The sequence below is a fragment of the Rhipicephalus microplus genome, chromosome 6, assembly GCF_043290135.1.
Source record: "Rhipicephalus microplus isolate Deutch F79 chromosome 6, USDA_Rmic, whole genome shotgun sequence".
In the NCBI taxonomy this organism is placed as follows: Eukaryota; Metazoa; Arthropoda; class Arachnida; order Ixodida; family Ixodidae; genus Rhipicephalus; species Rhipicephalus microplus.
In genome coordinates, this window is record NC_134705.1 from 59,213,420 (window position 1) to 59,237,733 (window position 24,314).

General features: G+C 46.6%; 1 protein-coding gene across 1 annotated transcript in view; it reads left to right on the top strand.

The window, feature by feature from the left end:
• The window catches only part of LOC119168680 (ATP-binding cassette sub-family C member 2), a 38,795-nt gene extending 24,143 nt beyond the window's left edge, over positions 1-14,652 (top strand). The window contains exons 6-7 of the mRNA XM_075867660.1: positions 2,539-2,733; positions 13,896-14,652. Coding sequence (XP_075723775.1) covers positions 2,539-2,733; positions 13,896-14,052 — 352 coding nt within the window. The 3' untranslated portion in view covers positions 14,053-14,652. The remainder of the gene's footprint in view (positions 1-2,538; positions 2,734-13,895) is intronic.
• The last annotated feature ends 9,662 nt before the right edge of the window (positions 14,653-24,314 follow it).

The following is a 24,314-nucleotide window of genomic DNA, read 5'->3' on the forward strand; positions in this document are numbered from 1 at the left end:
ATGCACACTCCACAATAGTTGAGTACAATATGTCACCAATCAAACAACGTACTACCCAGTACAATCAGCCACACACGAAACAACGGACACAGACAACAATACACACTACAATGCAGTCGCATGCATTGAACAACCAAGACACTTAAAGACTAAAGAGATAGAAAACCTATTCAGTCCAAAGTTCTTGGAACAAAAGTCTGGATGATACTCTTCCGAGAATCACTCACTCAAAGTCCAGCGTTGTTGTCGTTCCGCTGCCCCCGAAGTTTATCTTTCAGGAAACCTCGCGTCTTCAACTGGCCACTCTCCAAGCTTCAAACTTCTTCGCCGGAAACACGCCGGCTTCACACACGCAGCTGTTGCCACGCGTCTTCGCTCGATAGCGGTAAACACACACTCTTGCCTGTAGCTCGAGTCGTCACCCCTCAGGTGGAAATCCTCTTCATCTCCTGCTTTGACTCTACGGACAAAACCTTCGCCGACTGCACGGCGGTATACCCTACGCGCTCTGGCGCTAACTTCCGTCTTCTCCTCCGAAGTTTGTTTTCCAGGAAACCTCGCGTCTTCTCCTGCTTTGTCCCTACGGACAAAACCTTCGCCGACTACACGACGGGATACCCTACGCGCTCTGGCGCTAACTTCCGTCTTCTCCTGATCCCTCGTCTCGGCTGCTCGATTAAATACCTTCCGCGCGAGCTTCCAGAAAGTTCTCGTCATTTCGTCGGCGTGATACGCAGCGAAAGCTGGAGAGGGGGCGAGACGGCTCAAAGGCCGTCCGCGATGGATGGCTCAACTCGGCCTCGCCACGCCCCTTTCCATCTAGAAAGTTCGAGTGCTTGCTCGGCCGCCGTTGTGGGGTGAGGAGGTTCGTCGGCGAATCTACGCTTCCGAGGGAGAGAGTCGAGCCCGGGGAGTCTGCATGTTTGTTTTCTTTCTCTTTTTTTTTATCGTTGACCTCGCGGCGTCACTCCGGCGTTTTTTCGCGAGGAGTGGGCGGCGCGCTCTTTTTGAGCGCTCGTTCTGTGACACCTACTGTTTCTGTGGTTTCGTTTCCATCACATATTGCAAAACTGGTATGGTATGACATGACTGCATGGTGGCCATAAGTGACAGGCCCTAGCGGGGAAACCATAACATGCATGTCATGTAAGTAATGACTACACGCCACGCTCGTGGTGCACTCGCGACCGTTTCGCTAGCTTCACAAACATCAAATTTGAGTTTACGCGACTTGAATTGATAACAAAGGCATATGACTGGTGAAAACATGATAAACATGACATGCGTGTCATGCAAGAACAGGACTACATACCACGTCCATGACTCCCTTGCGGCCATTTTCCTGGCTTCACGTATACCAAATTTGGTATTACGTGACGAGAATGGACGAAGGTAAATGACACGTTCAAACATAATAATTATGGTATGCGCGTCATGTAAAATATGAATACATGCTACGCGCACCGCACACTCGCAACCGTTTCGCCAGCTTCACGAACACCATATTTAATATTACGTGATGCGAATGGACGACGAAGGTATATGACGCATCCAAACATAATACTCATGATATGCGCATCGGGTAAAACATTGCTACGTGCTATCCATGTAGTAACCGATCTGTATATTTTTTGACCCTCTCCTCTAAGAGCCTGTTAAGCATTGCAAAATAAAGAAGTAAATAAATAAATAATACCAAATTTAGTACCATGGCACTTGAATTAACGGCGAACAAAAACTTCAGGCACAAACATGATAATCATGACATAGAAGTCATGTACGGCAAAATTTACGCCCGCCTCATAATGTTGTGATAATTTAGAGTCAAATGTCAACCCTCCTCAATCGTGCTTCGGACATTACGGATTCCCGCTGTACGTGGAACCTGCCAATTTTTTGCCGTTTCAAGCTGTACGTGCTGGAAGTGATTACTACTTAAATCAACAATAAATTGAGTGGCAAAAAAAAAAAACACCTTAGCTATCAGTGGGTATCGAACCAACCTACAGCCTTGTATTGAAGAATCCAGAATACTAAGAATTGGTCTGTAATGGCTGTGTTCATGAGGATTCTCCCGTCTACTTTTTTGGATATATCTATGCAAGTTGCCCGGCAATTGTTAGCCAGTCTCATGTTTTGTCGAAAAGCTGAGTGTGAGACACATGGCGTAATCGACTAGTCACGATACTTATCACTATATTGAAGCTCTAACCTGTACAGTTAGGACACAGTGTGTTTTATTTTTAACTGCAAAAAAAGAAATGTACAAATTTACATTCCGCTCGCTGCACATATTCATGCTATGGGTATTACTTCGCGGGTAGCTGATTGCACAGCGTTGTTTGGGATTACATAAAGATATTGTGGCGTCTGGGCGTAATACGAACTCAATAAGGCAATCGATCATGTGGAGCAATGATCACTTATTGGCCGAAGCGAAGCAGTAGAGGAGATGAGTATTACGACAATCCTGTGTCACCGACGTCACTTTCTTCTCCTAGTCAAATTATGCTAATTGACACTTGAATATATTTTCAGTGCCGGCCAGCGACAGCTCGTGTGCCTAGCCAGGGCTCTGCTACGGCGGCCACGTATAATTCTAATGGACGAGGCCACATCACATATGGATGGCAACACTGACAGAATCGTGCAGACTACGCTACGAGAGAGCTTCGCCTACTGCACCGTACTCACAATAGCACACAGACTGGAGACGGTGCTAGACTACGATAAGTGAGTTGACTTCTTTGGTATATGTGTGTGTGTGCGGCAGCATGTCTGTTTCATGCGGCGCGATTCCGCCGAATATTTGTGTGCTCTTATGTGACACATATGCTACAAAAGACGCGACTGTTAGATAAGGTCCACCCGCCTGTAATATACAGCATACAGAAGCTTCTCTTAACGTCCTCTCTCGCCCATGACTGTCAGAAAAAAGGGGATGAGCGCATGGGCATACTACACTATATACATATATTAAGAAGGAGGTGGAACGTGGACATATAAACTCATGCACGAACGCATCTTAAGCATCATGCCAAACTACCCTTTAGATAAAAAGACAGCTTTGCAATAAAGAGGTCAGACTCTGGAGCTTTGCAGACATCTATCGCCACCTGTTGGTGCAGTATTAGGTAATACGAACTCCGACTCTCTTGCAGTTTGCTCTACAACCAGGTGCAACTGGTGAGGGCCAAACAACGATAGCCCTAAAGCTTGTGTGTTTGCACATGTATCATTAAAAACAAAGCTACGAATTTCTTTCCACTAGTAGGACGCGCCAATGAATCGCCACGAAATGCTTTATGGATCGCTCGCCAGAACTATGGCAAAAATATGTGTGGGTGCTATGAGAAAACACTGCAATCGACTTTACTGTAGCGTTGTGAATTAGCACGGAAGTGAATGAGTGAAAACTATAACGCTCAACTTTACTGATTTCCGTCGCACGAAACAGAACGGCGAGAGCGCTGGATACGGGCCGTTGCGAACGTTTTGGGTAAGCGGATTACTCGTGTTTTGCACAAGTGGTCGCTGAAGAAAGTGTGAGAATTTCGACGTCCTACTATTATTTTTAATAGCCTTCATGGAGAAACTTGAACCTCAGCAGAGCCTCTGACTGCGATGGACGCTGTGGAACAGTTGAATGCAAAATGTCGGAGTGCGCAATAAACTTAGCGCACGCTCCAACCTTTCTTGATCTGAACTGGTCATCACCACACAGGCAGCATTGCACACGAACGTTTTGGAGGCTCAAAGTTTTGAATTTAACTAGCAAATGCTAACACGTGCGTCATACAGGAAAATCTACAAATGTTAGTCGCAACAGCCATCCGTCAAGAGCCATGCGTCAAGAAGCTCCGCTTCAGTTAGGCCCACGAGGTCGTCATCAGAGACAACACTTCGAATGGTATTCATAGACCTATGTGGACTGACTGCGAGAGGGATATTTCCGAAAGATGTCAGATTCGGGAGGGCTTCATAATGCTTACTGTCTCACAGTTCAAGCAGAAGATTGCCGCTTGCTATCTTAGAGGCCTTATAGCCAGGTCCTAGTTTTTCTGTTAGGTTTATTAATTATTGCGTCTCTCATAATCATATGGTGGTTTTGGGACGTTAAACCCCACAAATCCATCCAGGTTTATTGCCACTAAAAATGAAGAGATAGCTCTGGTTTTTCCATCAGATGGTTCACTATGTATCACATGGTACTTTGGAAATGTTCGTTGGCCTTTGAAAAGAATGTGGTGATTGCTTCGGTGTGCAACCTTTTCAGGTTACGATCAGCTTTTTAAGAGGATGCGCTTAACATAACATGCCGTTTAAGTTCGGCAGTGGTGCCAGCCACCCAACACCGAGGCCAACAAGAGGACGTGGTAAGTGATGCTGGTCAAATTCTGTCAACGCCAGCTGTATAGCGCTGCTATAACCCATTATAATGTGGCCACGACTGGGCATCCACACAAGGTTAGCCCTTGCCGCCATGAAAGATCGAAAGTAAACAGAAGAGAGCAGATGACAGGACAGATAAAAAGTGAGAGATAAAGATCAAGATGTAGCGAGAGAGAGATAGGAAAAGGCGACTGCCGATTTCCCCTGGGTGGGTCATCCCAGGGGTGGCATCTACGTGAAGCCGGTGCCAAAGGGGTGTGCTGCCTTTGCCGGGGGGCCTTGAAGGTCCAAGCACCGAGCATCAGCTCAACCCCCAGGATCACCTTTCACCCGCACATGGCTCCGCCACGCACGGCTAGGCGTGGGGAGGGATTGAAATCTCCCCGTTAGTTCAGGTTCGTGGTGTCGTGACACACCAAAGGCCTCCTTGCACAGACGCCCCTGCGGGGGTTTTGCCGCCATCATCAGCGTCGATGACCGCCGTCATTCACCGTATGTGCATACGCATCTATATATATGAATACGCAAGAAAGATAATTCAGAAAATTATGGCTCCGCACGCGGAAGCGAACGCCCGACCACCAGCTTGCGAGTTCGTGGTGTTAGCCACTGGGCCACGAAGGAACATCTTCAACGTTGAAACGGCAAGCTATTTATACCTATTGCTTAGCGCTGGCGATGCCCGTCTCGGGGGAACCATGGCCTCCGAGATGGCGGGTGAACAGCGGGTTTCTTTCCGACCGTCCCAATCGCACGGAGAGAGCGTGTTTGCAGAGGTGGGCGTGGCCTGCTGTTTTCTCCGCACCGCGGCACTTTTTCATACAGTCAAAAAGGCTTCCACGCTGTTGGCGAAGCTTCCACGTGGCAAGAAAAAATGATTTTGGGCTTTTTTATAGGTTCACGCTCATTTGGGAATGTTGGGTCATTGGCTTTTATGGGCTTTTTTTGCTGCATAATTTGCGCCACCCCTATAAGAACACTTATAATTATGATGCCTCGGGAAAGATGCGCATGTGCTTGAAGCTTGCGGTACTTCAAAGTTTGCAGGCTGTATAGTATGGAGGGCATGGCGTAGAAAAAAATGAGAGCCCGATGAAGAAGCGAAGTTAGAAAAGTGTCGTTTTCTACGCTAACGGGTTACACTCGACAGAAAGGTTGATTTTTTTTCTTTCATGAAACTATCGCTACTTTTCATTGCGACGCCCTCTCAAGAAGCCTTCCGTCTAGCCGCAGAAGCAGAATGCAGAAGCAAGGGTGCAGGAGCTATGCGTCTTGACTATGTCTAGATTGAACGTCGGCGGTTCTGCGGCGACTACGCGTTGGTTACAGGTACCTTTTGGTCACTTATGATCGCTCAATCGCACTGTGAATTTTACGGCGTTCAGTGGATACTGTGATGTTATGTTTGGGTTAAGGGTTCGCCCCAGAAAAAACGACGCTGCACGCAGGTGAATAAGCACGCGTAGAACTTATTTACGCACGCGAACGACCTTAAAGAGAAGACTAACACAGTTGAAGCCCATATCCCATCCGCTAGACGCGGTGTCAAAACATGCTCGTATCTTGCTCGTAGCATGGCAGTACGAGCAAAACATGCTCGCGCTGCCGCGCTTTCTCGAGCCACACGCGCACCAAATCGCCGTCCTCTTCACCAGCGCAAGGCACATACATGATTCGCCCCCGCATGGCGCACAGACGCACACACGTTATCCCCGAGTCTCTACCACACGGCGCACTGTGTCGCTCTTGCATATCCGAACCCGCGCAACCAGATATCACTACATATACGTTGGGAAATCTAAGAACGAACATCGAAATGTTTTGGTTGTTCGAGACGTAAACAACACGCGTTGATGTCATGTACCTGGTATAAAAGACTGCGGTGTCACATTGCAGAAAAATTTGCACTTTTTAGGGGCGAAGCTCCTTCCGGCGTGGGTCTGTCGCTCCTCCGAATGTATGTATGTATGTATGTATGTATGTATGTATGTATGTATGTATGTATGTATGTATGTATGTATGTATGTATGTATGTATGTATGTATGTATGTATGTATGTATGTATGTATGTATGTATGTACGTACGTACGTACGTACGTACGTACGTATGTATGTATGTATGTGTGTGTGTATGTATGTATGTATGTATGTATGTATGTATGTATGTATGTATGTATGTATGTATGTATGTATGTATGTATGTATGTATGTATGTATGTATGTATGTATGTAGCCACCGGTCGCACATACCCGCTCTAGGGGTTGCGAGATGGGAGATGGTGGTACTTGGAATGTTCACTAGAAGGATGCAAGGACGGATGGACAGACAGACTAGCAGGCGGACGGATGGATGGATGGACGCGCGGACGTACGAACGGACGGACGCATGAACGGACGGACAGACGGATGGACGGAGTCACGGATGGACGCATGGATTGACGCGCGGATGGTCGCGTGGACAGACGGAAGCAAGAACGAATGGACGCACGGAAGCACGGGTGGGCTGACGTACGCTTCACCTCACTCATCTTCATTCACTCCATAGATATGCTGTATTTTTTTTTACTTTAGTGGTCTATCTCGGAGAATAATTAGTTTTCAGTACAAAGTTGCCGTTATGCTACATGTGCGACCCTTTGATTTGGATGCAGTCGAGAGAACAGTAAATGAGCATGACACTAATATTACCATTGTCATGTAGGAGTTATTAAACGTGGGGAGTGAATGTAGGGAGTGAATTTAAATGATCAGTCAGGATAGTAAAGCAATATGATTCTACAATGATAGTTAGCTCAGCTTTGCCCCATACAGGTCTCGAGAAAGGAGGATTGCTAGAATGCCCCTATAATTCTCAGATCAAGCTAAAATGAACTGTCATGCAATAAGTAGTAATACTGCCACCGACGAATTCATACCTTCTTACAATTATCTATCAGAAAAATAAAGCAGTTTGCCAGTTTCCATGCCTTTTTTCGTAATTTCAACCGAAATAGGCGAAGTAACAGAAAAAAAATGGTTCCAAATCTGCGTGTTACACCGCAAACATAATCGAAACACGATAGGTTTGCGTCTGGAGAGAGCGAACAAAACGTTTATTTGGTGTTCTGCGCAAGAAAATTGGTGAAGGGTAATCTGAAGGCGCTGCGCTAGAGTGCCTCGAGCATGTAGCGGAAGCGAACGAGCGCATCGAGGCACGTTAGACACAAGTGCTGTCTGGCCGTTTTCTTCGAAAACGAAGGCGTGCAGCCCGTGGAGAAAGATGCGTGCCAGTCCTGGAGGTGATAAGGTGTAGAACGCAAAGCGACGGGCAGGTGCCACCACAGTGACGTCATAGCAAAGTGATGGAAACACCTTTTTGAGCATCGCGTTGCACTGTCAGCGTAGCGCGATAAACGTTACATTCCTTAGAGTTGGTTGTGTGTGCCTCTTCTAGTATAAAGGCAGACATACAAAACTTCGAAGTGTTGTTATGGCGCCTCAGATATGCGCAATAATGGCTTTTTAAGTGTGAATACACTTTATAAGCGACCCCAAACCATCCACCGCCGTCGGCGGCGTCCGCAGTCTTCTCCCTATCTTTAAAAGAAAGAGGACTTGGCGGGCCGCAGCGCGACGCTCTACCGAATAAGCCACGGACGCGACGCTGATATCCCCCTTCGCTCGCTGCAGCTGCGCGCGCACCCCTCTCTCTCGCACGCCCGCCTTCTCTCTCAGTCTCCCGTCGAGAGCGGGTCGTGCGATGGATGTCCCGGAGGCAACGCTACCATCAACAACGAATGCAGTACAACGGAATGCCAGCACTGCACCCGTCGTTGGAGGTGACGGTACCGCGGTGGTTTCGCCGACGTTGGAAGACAAGGCGGCGCTGTGAAGGGCTCGTGAGACCGAACGTAAGCGGGCGAAGCGTGCAGCGGATGCCGAACTGCGTGCTCGCGAGGCCGAGTGCAAGCGGGCGAAGCGTGCAGCGGATGCCGAACTGCGCGCTCGCGAGGCCGAGGACAAGCGGGCCAAGCGTGCAGAGGATGCCGAACTTCACGTTCGCGAGGCCGAGGACAAGCGGGCGAAGCGTGCAGCGGATGGTGAACTGCGCGCTCGCGAGGCCGAGATGAGGCGTCAGCATCGAGCCGCGAACGCGGCCCAAGAAGCGGAACGACAACGCAAGCGTCAGGCGGAGAAGGGCGATGAAGGCCGGCGTCAAGACGCCGCTCGCAATCGTCAACGGTGAGTGGACGTTCCCGAAGCCGTTCGAGCCAGTGAACGTGCCGCGTGGGAGAGGGTGCGATCGTCCGGGGCTCGCATGCTATGAGGGGGAGTAAAGTTAAAATCCGTTGGCATTCGCCAGTGAGTTAACGTAAGCTTCCCCGTGTGATCAAATTGCGATTCCCAGGAACCATTACACCATAAAGGCACCATAGTGTGATTAATAAATATAATAGTGCGAATTAATAAATACCCCTCGTAGCATCACCCCATGCATTCGTACTCAACCATGTTCACCCTCGGGGAAATGCTTGGGAGTTTTTAATTGACAATCGCACAACTATGAACGCTATGCCTTGAGAAATATTGGTGGGCGCTGCGAATGGGGTTGGCTGTTCGATGCCGTTTGAGGTATCGTGAGGGTGGACAAACAGACAATTGTACAGACAGACAGGCAGACTTATTTTTTTTCCGTTGAATATCCCCAAGAAAGACTACCGTCTTTAAAATTCTTTCAGTTCAGTCAGAAGATTGAAACGATGATTCTCCCTCGTACGCGAAAAAAAAAACATGCACACGCTGGAATCCCGTGTAATCTGCTGTCTGCCGTGGTCTCCACCGCCGCCAGGATCCGCTCCCTTTTCCGTTAGCCGGGTGTGTGAGGTGATGCTCGTTCGTTTTCCTGGAAAAAGCGGTGATTGGGACGGCCGGAGGGGGAAACACGCCACACACCCGCCATCTCGGAGGTTATAGGGTAATTGTCGTGTTTTCAACATTACCAGCGATATGGCGCAATGAGCTTGTGTCGCCAGTTGGTCACGACGCGGCGGCGCGCCCTCTTATGGCATGTTCACACTTGGCTTCAAAGAGAGCGAAACCAGCGAAACTCTCCGGCTCGTTTAGCCACCTAAGCAGCCGGAAAACCATGCCGCGGGGCCGGCGCGCGAGAATCGGTCCGACAGTGATTTTCCCGCCACGTGAAACTGGATCTCGTTTCCCCTTCACAGCATTGGCTGCACTAGATCAAACCACGTGACCTAACCAGCCGGCCGCAGATTCAACATGGCGGCACAGGCGTCGGTGGTGGCTTGCGTCGGCTCAAATCGAAAACAACCCGTGAAGCACGACGAAGCTTCTTGGCCTCAACGAGGACGCATTGACCGAGAGCCTGACTCGGAATACGATCGCCGAGAAACCTGGAAGTATAAGGTGCAGCGGCAGTGAGTCGGCATGCCCCAACGTGTCTCGCGTTTTTGTACAGACAGCTGAATGAGCCGCCGCCGCTGCCGGAGCATTCGCTCGTGTCGTTTCTGCTGGCTTATTTTCCAAAACAACGTTTGAAAAGGTGCGAGCTGTTTCTTTTCAATACTTTGCGTGAATAACTAGAGTTCAGTTTGAACTTTAGCTTGAACTTCAGTTCGAAGGCGAAATCGAAGTAATTGTCAAGGTATCGACGGCAGCGGTGGTGGGATGGGCAGAACTAATGTGAACATCTTCGACGCGCGCGGTCGGAGTTTTCCGGCCGCTCTGGCGTTTTAGTTATCCTTCAACTCTCGAGTGTAAACGTGCCATTATCTCGCATGCGTACTTTGCCCCGCGGAGAGGGGATGTTCTCGCGTGCGCTCGCTCATCTTGTGGTGGGGACAATCGTGTGCTTCAGACTTTCACCGGAACGATTCTGCTGTAGATACCGCGCGCACGATGGCCACTGCGCCAACTCCATTTAGGAAAAAGGCGCGCTTTTCAGACACAGCGAAGTAACAACTGAGACGCTTATCCGCGTTCATCTGTACCTGTGAGTATGTTTCGGGCGTCATTTGTGCGTAAGCAACGCATTTTGATGGGCTTGCTATACTTCACGTGACATTCCAATTAGTTACAACTGCATTCATTGATTCGCCTTTGCGGCAAGGCTGTCAGTTTTCTCTTTCAGCTTTTCTTTCTCCCGGACAGGTGGTGGTGATCCCACGGGGGGGGGGAGGGAGGGGGGATGGCCGCTATTGTAGCTCAGGGGCATATAATCGGACGCGTTATTCGAAGGTCGCATAATCGGTCACTGCCGGTGGCAAGTTATCTTTTCGTCCACTCTCATTGAGACTGTAATTACCTTTATTAACGTACCCCATATTTTATCTGGTGCTTTTATCTGTTAGATCTCAATAATGTTGCGTCTAAAAAGAAAAAGGAGCCCTTCAATTTACACTTTTCTACATATCTTCTTTGAAGTTTTCCATAACAGAACACATGTGAGTAGTAAAAGAACAACGTCATCTCCACTAAGTGAATGATGATGAAGGCGCTTGCCCTGAAAGGGAGAACCCATCAATCCTTATGACAAGGCTCTTCTTGTAAAATGGCTTGTGAACAAGTCGGTTCTTGATGTATACGTCGAAGGGGGCGTCTTCGGGCACGTTACGCTGCATGCGCTGCAGGAAAGGAAACTCTCAATGGAGCACGGTAATGGCATTCGCCCGGGACTGGTCGCTGTGGATGGAGGCGATGGCAGTGAGGTTGTTGTCAAAGCACGAATGGTCGCATGCCTTAATGCCAAGGCAGAAAAAGCGATCAAGGAAGAAGCACTAGAAACGCGCGTCGGCGCCATCAACCTCAGTTAACGCCCGCTTTCGGCGTTCAACCGCGGCTCCCCGCAGCCGCTCCGGTTCGAGGTTCTCTGGGCGCCACTTGCATGAGACCTCTGCTTCGCGAACTCTCGCTTAGGAATGCGCTTGTTGACGAGCCCACTTAGCTTCGACTGCGCGAGTCCTCGCCGCTGCTGTCGCATCTGGATCGAAGATCATGCTGGCTTGATGGTGAGGGGCCCTCTAACGCTTGAAAACATTGGTGCCGACTGCATAACTCGTAGTGGCACTCGCCAGAACTACTGCGAGCGGAAGTGGCGCCAGATGGTTGCCGCGATATGATTGGATATATACGACGTTGATTGTGATTGCGGCATTGCACCAAAATAGGGATTACTATTGAATTTATAAAACTCTCCGACTTTTGCAGCTTGAAAACTGCAAAGCTGGTCAAAGACTGCGCCGAACGCCATGTGCTATAGAGGAAACGCGCCAGCGGTGCTCCTGGAGCCGTTATTTGAAAATCTAAAAGAAAAAAAATACAAGGGCGTTGATATATATACGTCATTGCAAAAATAAAGATCAGTAAAGCTACAAAACGTTTTAAAGGCGTTGACGAGCTGGCTCGTTTCGCACGTGTCCTTCTCTCTTCAAATACCACATTGGTACCACCGCAACGGCGGCCGTAATCCACTGGACGAAACAGGCAATATGTCACGCAAGCCTCCAGTATACGGCAGGGCGTTCAGTTCATTTCATTCGGCTGCCCTCTGACGGCAGAGGGCGACGGAAACACGGTAAGGTGAGCCCGCCAAAATCGAGTTGAGGGTACGCAATTGTTTCATTGTATTTTGATATCTCTATATACACTGACTAACTTTGCACTGCGTTGCCTCATCGCTGCCGTTCTTGCGGTACTTATATCTTGACCCGTCTGTGTACGCAACCAGCTAGAAAAGCTTGTTAAACTATGAAATCACGAAAAAGCGTTAAAGGGCCCCTTTAAGATGAGTATCTGCGTGAAGATGAACACTCAATGAGCTCCGGTGATGTGAAACGAATCGCGCCGAAAGCGTCGCGCTTACCTCGAGAACCAATGTACACGCAAAGAGGCATGCCTGAGCATAAGAAGCTTGGCGAGCAAGCTCCTAAAGAATATACTTTTGCAGTGTTTTAGGAGATGCTTCGCGTTGCAAGTGGTTTAACCAGTCTTGCACCAAGCGACAGGGTCACGCCAGCAACCTAATGGGGCGAACACCGCTATGGAAAAATGTATCAGCAGCCTGGGCAACCAGTTAACATCTGTGCTGGACTGGGCGCTCCTAGTTACAACACAAATATACCACCTGCATTGTTGATAATATCTAAGGTTTGTACGCCCCGTAACCTCGACATGAACATGAAAGAAGCCGTACTGAGGATTCCGTAAATTTTGACTATCTGGTGTTCATTATTGTGCACTAACATCGCAGAGTACACGGGCCTTTACTATTTTGCCTCCATCGATATGTGAGCACCTTGGCCGGAATCGAACCCGCAACCTTCACATCACTAGTCGAGCACCTTAGCCACTGTTCCACCGAGGCAGACATACCACCAGTAATATGTTTACCACATTTACGGCTTGACTGCTGTGCGAGTGTGGCGCACGCAAACCCTCAGTCGCCAGAAAGCTTACACGAATGCTGCAACGCGTGACCTGGGGTACTTTGACAGATGTCAGCCGCAAAGCTCGAGGTTCGGTTGCCTATATTACATTGGCGTGCTTGTATAGTGTGTCGGCGTCCATGGGTAACATCTCGGCAACAGAGCCCAAAACTACACGGCACCAGCTTCACTCAAACTGTTTCAGGACAAGCTGCGGAGCGTTCGGGTTAAGCATGCTGCCGACTGTACTTCCTTCTCCACTAGCAGCTGTACCAGAAACATGAACGCCACAACAGAGGTAGCCAAGTACGAGACGCCGTGTGCTGCGCCTTCTGCATTGTGAGTTGGTGGCGGGCCTGAAGTCTCACCTTACTTTGAAGGGGGCAAAATAATGTATGCGGGCAATAGAAAGAACCCATAGAGCGTTATTTAGGCATAATCAAATAAAAAACAAGATAATGGGCGCTAATGTCATCACTTGTTACAATTATCTACGAGCGGCTGCCTTGTTTGGCTCCTAAAGTGATGGCACTTTGTGATGTTCGCGTCCGCCGTAGTGGAGCACTGGTAATTGTGCTGGGCCGCAGCTAAACGTTGCGTCTTCGACCGCGGCAGTTGTGGTTACAAATCAGAGGAGGTGGAGAGGCCCTTGTATAATGCAGTGCACTTTAAGGAACATTAAAAATAAGGCAACATCTATGGAATATTCAATACAATCAAAATTTTCCCAGTCCTCTTCTATGGCATGCATTATAAATGTGGCGGGCTTTCTGCAAATAAAACGTCAAACCTTGTTTTCAGAATGCTTTGCTCTTTGGTTAGAGACCCCAAAACATACATTCATTCCTTCACCTGTACGTTGAAAGGTGACGATTCACACCTGCCGTGTTGTGTGGATTGAAACGCGGAAATTATGCGGAATTCCTTCTTTTAGACGAGGTTGTAGTTCACTTAGGCATATCAATAACTATGCCTTCAAGCGAATTGTATCGAAAATGAACACCTGCTTTGATTATGCTTAAAGAGTCTGCCTTCAGTTTGTTTTAGAGTGCCTCAACTGCTATTTTTGTTGTGCAGGATCCTGGTAATGGCTAAAGGCCGCACTGTTGAATTCGGACCCACGCACGAGCTCGCCAGCAATCCCGATTCCGCATTCCACGCTATGCTGCGGCAAGCCGGATTGGTGCCATCGAACAGTCCGGAAATTTGTGCTCAGCTGGCTACTCATTTGTGAGCGTAGCGACCGCTGGTGTCTGTACATACTCAAACATCACATGTGTGAGGATGCATTTATTTCGCATGAGCTAATAATAGAAACACAACTTTCATGACGATATAATAAAAGGAACAGATAAGACATGTCCGAGCTGTTCCTCCAAATTATCGGGAGTAACCTTGCATTTTCTATATTTCACTGAGGTCAAAGGTACCTTGATAGGTCGATAAGCACGAAGTGTAAACTTTACCTAGTGTTTATCACTTATTTTGATAGAGATATGCTGTACGGCAATAAGTATGTTTCTCTTTAGCAATATCACAATGTCGGCGCTAAGGCTAGTTGATTGTACATGACTGAAAATTGTCCGAGTGTGAGTTCCCCACATGCGCAATGTAAAGTCGGAGACTGCCTTTATTTCATCGACAGTATGGCCTTGTCTCAGATGGCATTGTGACGTTGCCATGTGATCCTAGGTACTAAAGAAAAACGTGCAATTCATTTTTGTTTTCACGAAACCCAAAAATGGGCCAAGCATACGCATTTTGTTGCCGTACTTGCTTTCAAGTTCTGCATAATCACAATACTGCTTTTTAAACGCTGATATAGTGCAAGTGTTACGGCTGAACGTTGTGTCTATAAAATATAGCTTAATGAAAAGCCTAATTACTGGAGAAAATAAACGAAAGCAAGATGTTTCTTTGCAGCATAAACGTGGTGATATATGATCCACTTATATTTATATATGCTTGTGTTGTTCTTTATTATGAACCAATTGTTTTCGGATATTTTTACACCGTATATAAAAACATCTGTTTCACATTCTTGTCTGCATTCGTTTCGTTTTATATTTCCTGTGGCTTCGCGAACTTTTTGAAGCGTTAGCAGAATTCAGCAGCTGACGTGTTCGTTTCCTCTGCTCATTGTTTATGTGTACGCAGTGTTTACAATGTGTTTATCGGCTATTGTTGAAAAGAAGTCGACGTTTTGTAGGTGTCCAACCTTTCATGATTTTTAAAAGCGGACCCGCTCAGTCATAGTATCATGCAAAAATAACTATGGCTTCTTTGTGCACTTTCATTGCATCGTACGTACGTGTATATGAATTTTGTTTATGTGCTGTCTAATTTCTTTTGATTCATGAGCATAAAAATGCAAGCATGGCTGTATTTACACAGCTGTGGTTCATGTTCATTATTAGATAAGCATTCCAGGCGTACCCTCAGTCGCTGATGTGTAAGAACGTGGCAGCCTAATGAAGCAAACTTGGCAGCTTTTGCAACAGTGTCATTGCAAAGCGTGACATAAACTACTGTCGAAAAGTGTGTATCAACTGAAATGTTTGAGTAATGCGGGTATTCTCATTACCTTCCTGGCTTCTATTGCAAAGAGGTAGGTACTTGGCGTTTCAAGGGAAGTGATTTCATGGGCACAGTCACAGAGATAACTAATGCGTTATTTTTCCACTATACCACGATTTGCCGCGGGCAACGAGGTTTCCAGCAGACTTAACATAGTAACCAGACAAACAGGTCCAAATAGACTGCCGGCCCAGTGCACACTTCAAAAATTTCTGCTCTTTAATGCAGTGCTGGAAACAAAGGACTCAAGAAGAAAAGGGCGGATAAAAAAACGCATGGCATGTTCTGCAAAACAGGTGTGTTAAGACTGTAAATAACATACCGTTTGTATATAGTCTCCCTTAAATTGGCCACAAAGGCCAATTTCTCAATCATTACTAAGGACACGATATCTCCACGCTTAAAGGCTCAGGTCACTGTAATTTCACTGGCCATCATGAGAAGAAGATGTCTCAGCCAAAACTTGAGGAGAGCAAGCTTTCAGGACTTTATGAAGAACAACGCACTGCTCAAGAAAGTGAAGTGCAGTAAATTCAACGACATGGTGGTTCTTGTGAAAGCATGCACTGTGTATTTCTGCAGAGAAGTGAAATATACATGCACTTGAAGTTTTACAGCTGGCCGAGACGTGGTTCGATATCGTCCGGTATGCCAGGGCGTACGCCACAAAGTCACCGCACATGACACCTTTATTTTGAAGCAAGAACAGAACACGGTGGCGATGGAGTCGTTCTAACGACGTAAAATATGTAGTACGGACACACGTACACTACTCACGGATTGAAACAGGACACTCATAGTGCGTGGCCACCACTACACGTAGCGCCGCTCGTGGGTGCTCCTGTAACTAAGCCGTTGCATTGTAGTATAGAGTGAGGTGGAGAACATCTACAAAGCAGCATTTCTAATTCCGGTCAACGATGATTTGGCGTGTAGTTCACCATGTGCACACTGCCAGCGTGGCGCCCTAAGGCGAGCCTTTTTCGCATGCCGACCGAACAGGCTTCCCGGTGCGCACCTTGCACTTACCCCGTGGCGCGAGCAGACGACTCGCTGGTTCTGCGCGCTTTAGCGATGTGGCTTGCAAGCTGTGCAAATAAAATACAGGATTCAGCTAAAATATTGCGCCTTAGGTGCGTTGGTAGATGTGGTGAACATTCCACGACAAATCCACACGACAAAGCCACGACAAAGAAAGAAAATAAGCAGTGAGAGGTCGGTCTGCATGCAATTGAAATTATGTGTTAGTACTTTGTCATTTCGCCGCAAGCTGCCACCACCACAGCCATTCTGCGTGGCAAGCTTTCATATAGGCTATCAGCCCCAGTCAACTGGGCCAACTTCTGCCATTCTTCTTCAACTGCCGCCCAAAGCTTCTCCGACGAACATTTGTGCAGTGGTTGGTGCGAGAGGTTCTTCCTAATTTCAGGCTATACATTTTCAATGATATTCATATTCGCCCCTTGGGGGGGGGGGGGAGGCTATTCCAACTCCATTATACACCTTTCCTCCAGCAGGCGCTTGATTGATACTGCGGTTAGAACGGGGCGCCGGTTTTGCTGGAATGAAAACAGGCCACCCATAAACGAACCGTTCAGAGTGTATAGTAGCAGCATGGTGTCCAGGAGATCGCTGTATTCTGCGGTGTTGAAGCGACCATCTAGGCGTATCAACAGGCCCAAGCCGTCTTTAGAAATGGACCCCGTATATTGACGCTTCAGCGGCCGCTGCTTGCTACGCGATGCAGATGGGATGAGTTAAATCTTGAGAAAAGAACCGGGAAGAACACAAAAATAAATGACTTTAACGCGATTTTTCTAGATAATGATAGCTGTGATGATTTCATTTCATTTCACTTTATTTTCAATTTCATCATGATAGATCAAAACACTGTTTGGACCCATAGCCAAAGGCTAGAATAGGGTCCAATGATGCGATACAAGATGCCACAGTTTCCAAACGATAGCACAAGGCAACAATAGCACATGTAACAAAACAATAGAACAAGGCATTGAACCAGGATACAAGATGCTAACCATTGCGGATATAGTAAAGAAGGTTAGCCATTTTACAGACATATATCGTCATATACTCGAACTTGGGTAAGATAACAGAGACATGTAATTTTTATACACAAACAAAAGAAAGGCAATGAGTAATACCAACTACGCAGTAAACTTTCACTGGACGTAGTGGTACTTATATACAAGAATTGAACGATTTTGCTACTATTAAGGGGGTTACAGAGACACATTAGGGATTGCAAGAAAGTGTTTTTTTTTATTTTCAGAGGAAAGTTAACAGCCGATTTTATATCCTGGGGCAATCTATTCCAGATTTGGTACCGACAAACTGCAGGCGCCGTTCTACATAGACGTTGTTCGTGGGAGGAAGGTTAAAATTACCGGCAGCAGTATTCCTCGTAGGGCGGGATGAAGAGCAAAGAATGGTCGAATAAACAGGACGGTTATACCTCATGATATTATTAATGGCGATGGCTGTTCTCCGTTGACGCAAACTGTCCATTGGTAAAATTTGTCGTCTACTAAACAGGGGCGCGCTGGCATGATCGTGGCTTGAGTGCGTTATTATTCTTAGTGAGCACTTCTATAGTTTTTGTAAAGGCTCCAGGTATGTAGTGTAAGTCCAACCACATGAATCAATGCAGTAGGACAGACGACAGTGGATGAGAGAAAAGTACAAGATCCGTAATATTGCAAGGTCAAAATAGTTTCTCGCTTGCAACAATGCATGACAGCCCGAAGATAAACTCGAGCACACTGATTTTATATTGTGTTGCCAGTGGAGATGGTTGTCGATAACTACACCTAGGTATTTAAATGAATTGATGCGTTCGAGTGCATAATTATTTACCTTTATTTGAATGCTGTCTAGATTTATTAGCATATGTCGGGAATGGATTATCATGCACTTTTTTTTTCGCGTTCACAAAACGCATCACGTATTCGCGCTGCAGTTCATGGACACAGAAAAAGACGATCTTCTTGAGTCGCCAACAACTACACCAGCACGCCACGATAGCGTTCGTCGGACTGTCGTGTGACGAGATCAAGCGTAGGCACGTCAGTGCAGCAAAACACACTGATCAAAACGGAGTGACTTCACAGCCCGGTGCCGACACAATGAGCAGGCCTGAAATTATCTAGGTGGCATTGGTTTGGCATAGAAAAGGGTCATTTCTTCCTTCCTCTGTGGCGTTTGTCTTGCTCGGCTCAGTGCACTCGGCTCCGCTTCCAGTGCTAGCTCGTCTCGGCGTTCACAGTTTTCATACTTCGCGCCGGCGGGATAAGTACCCGACGACAACCGGTTCTTGCCAAATAGTACGTCATACGTAGACAGTGCACTCGGTTAGGCGTCAGTTTCGGTATTGTTCCTTCTTGCCTAATATAATATTATTGTCAATTTTGCTGAGCATTTCAGCTATCGGGCTCTTGACGAAAGTGCCTCAGCACCATTACACTGACATAGCATCATAAAAGCACCATTACATCGACATGGTCGAAAAATCACCTGAGTTGGCCTTTAATAACTGCAGTTTCAATAGCGTTCAAAGATGCTTTGAAACAGCGAGTGTTACAGGCACAGTCGTTTGTTTCCCAATGACATGATGGAGGCACGCGCTGAGAACCGAAGCAGCTTACAGCTCAGAAGGCAATGCGTGCAAGGTCTGATTACGCTATCGCGACCGACTCTTAAAGGCAAAGCCCGAGCATCCTTCATTTTTTATTTTACATCGTTCATGCCAGCTATTCAATTTCGGTAAAGTAAGTTTTCATTGGGAAGGACAGTGAGTCAGTGTGGAAAAATGCATAGTGTTGTTTTTATTTCATAAATATATGTAATGCGATATTCGCACATTTTTATCTTGTTCCTGCTCTTGTTTGTCTTCCTTATTTTCAATGTATTAGTCGTCACACCCCGAGCATAAGGTGGTATCCCGTACCCAAACCTACCAGTGTGTTCAATGTGAAAGTGTCTGATATGCATCACCAGCATATCGAGGCTGCTGTGGCTATCGTTCAGGGATACCACGACTCTTTGATAGAAACGGTCACTCGCATATGTAGTGTGTCCATGAAATAGGATTGGTACATGTGTCCGGTTGGCGTAGAGGCAAGAGTGTGACACGCAACGATGCGTTTTTCTCGAGCTCGCCGGTATTGAGAGGTCTAAGCAGATTACATCTTCAAAAGCGGAGATGCATGGCGGAAATATTTCAACAAGCAGCGTTTTCTGAGAAACTCCGTTAACAATACGATAGCTCGCATCATTCGTAAAAAAGTGACAGCTGTGCCGCGAAGGCGAACCAATGAACGCGATAGCGAAAAATTGGAAGGTCACGTGCGGAATGGCAAGCAGATCGAAATGTGCCCCATGTTTCTCACGCACAAATGACGCACGAAACGTACTCACAGGTACAGATGCACGCGAATAAGCGTCTAAGTTGTCACTTTGCCATGTCTGAAAAGCGCACCCTTTTCAAAAACTGAGACTGTGCAATCATTTCAGTGACCTTTGTGCGTCCCGTAACTACAACAGAATCGTTCCAGTGAAAGCCGAATGTCAGCCAAGATGTATAATCTACCCACCGGGAGATAAGGGCGCGTGACAGATCGTCCAATCACCTCCTCTCAGCGGGCCAAAGTAGGCGTGAGAGATGACAGCCACCACGTGCGCATTGCGCTATCTTGCTGATAATGCTGAAAACACAATAGATTCGCCTGCCCCCCCCCCCCCACCCCCCGAGAAGCCCGCCATCAGCGATGAGTGGTAGATATAGATAGTTCGCCGTTTGACGAATATATGAGGCACCTTTCGGTAGATCAGTGGTTAACGCCTCGCATTCACGATTCCAAGGTCCCACGTTCTATTCCGCGCGTTGTAGTCTTTCTAATTTTTTTCTTTTTTGCGTTTCCCTATGTATATATACGTATACAACTTACGGTGCATGACTTCCACACCGACGTCGACGGCGAAATCCAGCCGTAGTGCCAATAAAGATTTGGCAGATCCCACGTACCTGGGAATCGACGTTATGCGAAACATGTGGAGGCAAGGTGACCATGTTGCAAATTTTTACAGGTGATAGTCTTTATTGAGGACCTTCGACACAAATATTTTGGTCTGTCTGTCTGTACGTTTGTCTTTTGGTACACTTTTAACGGTTCCGGGTACTCTAAAGAGCACCACCCGATGCCCCAAACGGCTGACCTCATCCGCAGCGCCAACCAATGTTGCTCAAGATTCAGCGTTCATACTTGTGTGATTGTCAACTAAAAAGCAATTATTGCGCATATCTGAGGCACCATAACCAGACGCATATATACTGTATGTGCGTCTTTCACTAGAAAGGCATACATTATTATCACACTGCGCTGACCAGGCAACGCTTGCATGAAAAGGCGAGTGTTTCCTACGCTTTGCTAAGACGACACAGTGACGGCACCTACCCGTCACCTTGCGTTCTACATCTTATCACCTCTGAGATGGGCGTGAACGCCCGTCTCAGAGCCACGCGTTTCGTTTTCCAAGAAAACTGCCAGATAGCGCTCATGTCTGACGTGTGACGTAACTCGATGCGCTTGTTCGCCTCCGCTGCACGCTCGAGGCGCTCTTACGCAGCGCCTCCAGAATACCATTCATTGATTTTCTTGCACAGAACATCAAATAAATGTTTTATTCACTCTCCCCATACGCAAGACTATCGTCTTTCGACGACATTTGCAGATTAACATGCAGATGCGGGGCCATTTTTTTTAATGAGTGACACCTAAAATGACGCTAAATATATGTGCAAACGTTGTACGCGCCAACATATCTTCAATAGTTGCAGATGTTTATATTGCCAGCTGTTTGCACTTGCGCAACGATGACAAGTGGAACATTATTAGCAACACCAGAAGCTGAGTATCAAGCGCTGATGCTCGCGAAGATGCTGGCCCTGGACACTGCTACATAAAATACACTTCAGCGCATGCCACCTAACCACAATTACGTCAACCCGACGTGACGGCTTCGTAATGTTGATAGAATTGGGTATGCAGCACTGCAACCACTACCGACTTTTCACGAATATTAGAGCCTATTTGGAAAGTAGTTCCGATATCTGGCGTAGCTCTGAGGTAAAATGCGTCATTGTCAAGCAGAATGCTTTAATGCTTTAGTTCGATTTCAGCTGGAACCCTGACATTTCTTCTATGTTTTCGCTGGGTCGGTGCTACCGATGTCGAGTATTGCTTAACGCTCACGCCTTAAAATCACCCATGTGTGTCCTCGTTGTTCCTAGGTAGATGCAAAGTGTCAATCACTTGTGACACGTAACCGCATGCCAGCGGCACATGTCCACCGTTGGGTACGTGTCTGGCGGGAAGCAGTTTGACGACGTACACGACGGGACTTTGACATTATTCTTGTCTTGACCAGCGCGTCATGTTATTGAAATAATCTTAACCTTCCGTGCGAATTTTGGTTCACGCCAAGTCAAGGGGGTAACGACGACATCACCCAAACAAAAGTGGCTATATATATATATATATATATATATATATATATATATATATATATATATATATATATATATATATATATATATATATATATATATATATATATATATATTTATATGTATATATATATAAGCCCTTCCCATTAACTTGTCCTAAACTTCAAAGAGGAACGAGCCGCCAGCGGACTATACGGAAAAGTGAAATACAAGAACGGCGGCACACTGCCCACTTGAGGAAGAGTGGGTGCAGGGGAGGTATTGTTGACAATGATGACATTGCTCATCTACCTCTGCCCTACTCTGTTGAGATGCTGCCCCTTCCAAAATACGCCGTGTCGGTCTAGCTTCTTCTCCTAGATTTTCTATATTTTATTTAATGTTTCTCCTCCTGTTTCGCTGTTTCTTCTTCTTTTTTTCTCTCTCTTTCTTTCCTTTTTTACTTTTCTTTTGACTCCTTCCCTCCTGTCTCGACAGGCTATAACAAGACATGGAACATGTGTAAATATCATTATGCCTTGAAAAAGACGGGGTTCCCGTCGAAACGTCGGCACAATAAACAGTTGTTATGTGAAAGCGCATCTACTTTCATATATATATATATATATATATATATATATATATATATATATATATATATATATATATATATATATATATATATATATATATATATATATATATGTGTGTGTGTGTGTGTGTGTGTGTGTGAAGTAGGAAGGCAGTGACTTGTAGTAGAAGCTGAGAAGGAAGAAGTGAGAATAGAATAAAGATGGCGTATGAGCCGGGCCACGTGTCCCATTCATCATAGCGTCACACGAGTCGACAGGATGAAGACCTGCCAGCCCCTTCATCAGTCACTCATCATCTACGCAGTTCTCTGCACGACACCCTGGCCACACATGGACTACCGTACAAGCGCCTAGTATTACGCATCGACCAGCATCATGTCAGAACCATGAGCTGACTTTGATATCCCCAAGTACACCGGATCAGCGGACGACGGACCCGTAGTAGACTGGTTCAACCTCTTTTAGCTTCACGCCACTGCTGCATCCTGGTCGGAACGGGAGATGGTCATCAACTTTACTGACTACATCTCAGGTGAGGCATTCAAATTTTACCTCACCCACATCTTCGAGAACGATGAGTCTTGGAAAAAGATCAAAAAAGAAATGATTACCCGTTTCAAAGAATACTATGAAGACCTGTCCACACTTCATCAGCGGAAGGCTTTTCCACTCACCCATCACAGTTAAGCGAAGTCTTCACGCAGTAAGCATATTTTTCAAACGAGATCTCAGAGAAAATATACCACCATTGTACCATCATATGACTCTTCCGAAAAAACGTCACGCATTCGAACACCGACTGGTAACTTGCACGTCGCAACAGGCAAGGTAAAGCCTCCGTATACCGAAAGAAATCTAGACTATTTCGCCAAAACACAAAACCTTAAGCCGGCTTTCCCAAGAGCAATGAAATCCGCATTTTCAACGTGTTCACTGCACAACACTTTACATTTTACTGAACCACCCGAATCTCTTGATGCTTCGTGTCACACACAAGGCCAAGACGGTTTCGAACGTGCGACGGAATTTAGGCGTGACAAGCTGGTGAATCCTTACAATACCAGCCCATACCCTGACGTTCTGGACAAGCGTCGTTCGACAGACAAAGTTCTCAGCCTAATCACGCTGCAAAAAGATAAACATACGCCATCAGAACCACCCGAAGCCATGTCTGTTGTGCTCTCATTGTCAAGTGATAACACAAATGTGAGTTAAAGCACTGCAGGAATTTCGAATCCACCAACGCCGGTGCATTGTCAACTGACAGAAGCATTTACAATCAATGATGACTCACAACTATCTTGGGAGCTTTCTTATCAGTCTGTCACGATGCTTTCATTGGAAGACAAGCTCAGCAGTACAGTATAAACCACAGGCTGTCTACTGATCACATCACCATGCGAAGAAAAGCAGACTCATGTTCCTGAAAGATGCCCATCTGACCAACATTCGCAACAAAACGAGCAATTTCAACAAAGGCAACTCCACGAACTCCACGAACTGCAACGGCTACTCAAACAAGAACAACGATCAATTGAAACCTCCTCACGAGTACACGTGTGACTTAAAGGTAATCAGAGACAACAGCAATTAAAGGAGCAAAGACAAAGTCAATGTCTAAGCCATCTTCGCAGAAAGCAACTTCGACAAAATTTTCTGCACCAGTCCTCAAGGCCACGCCTGCGATCCAACAAACTGAAAGAACGCTACAGGAAGTTACGAAAGAGACATGAAGCTACCACGTATACAACACAGAAAAAAGACATCGTCCCATCAGCCTTGGTTCTCACGCACGCCGACTACAAGCAAAGCGTCTGTTGCCAC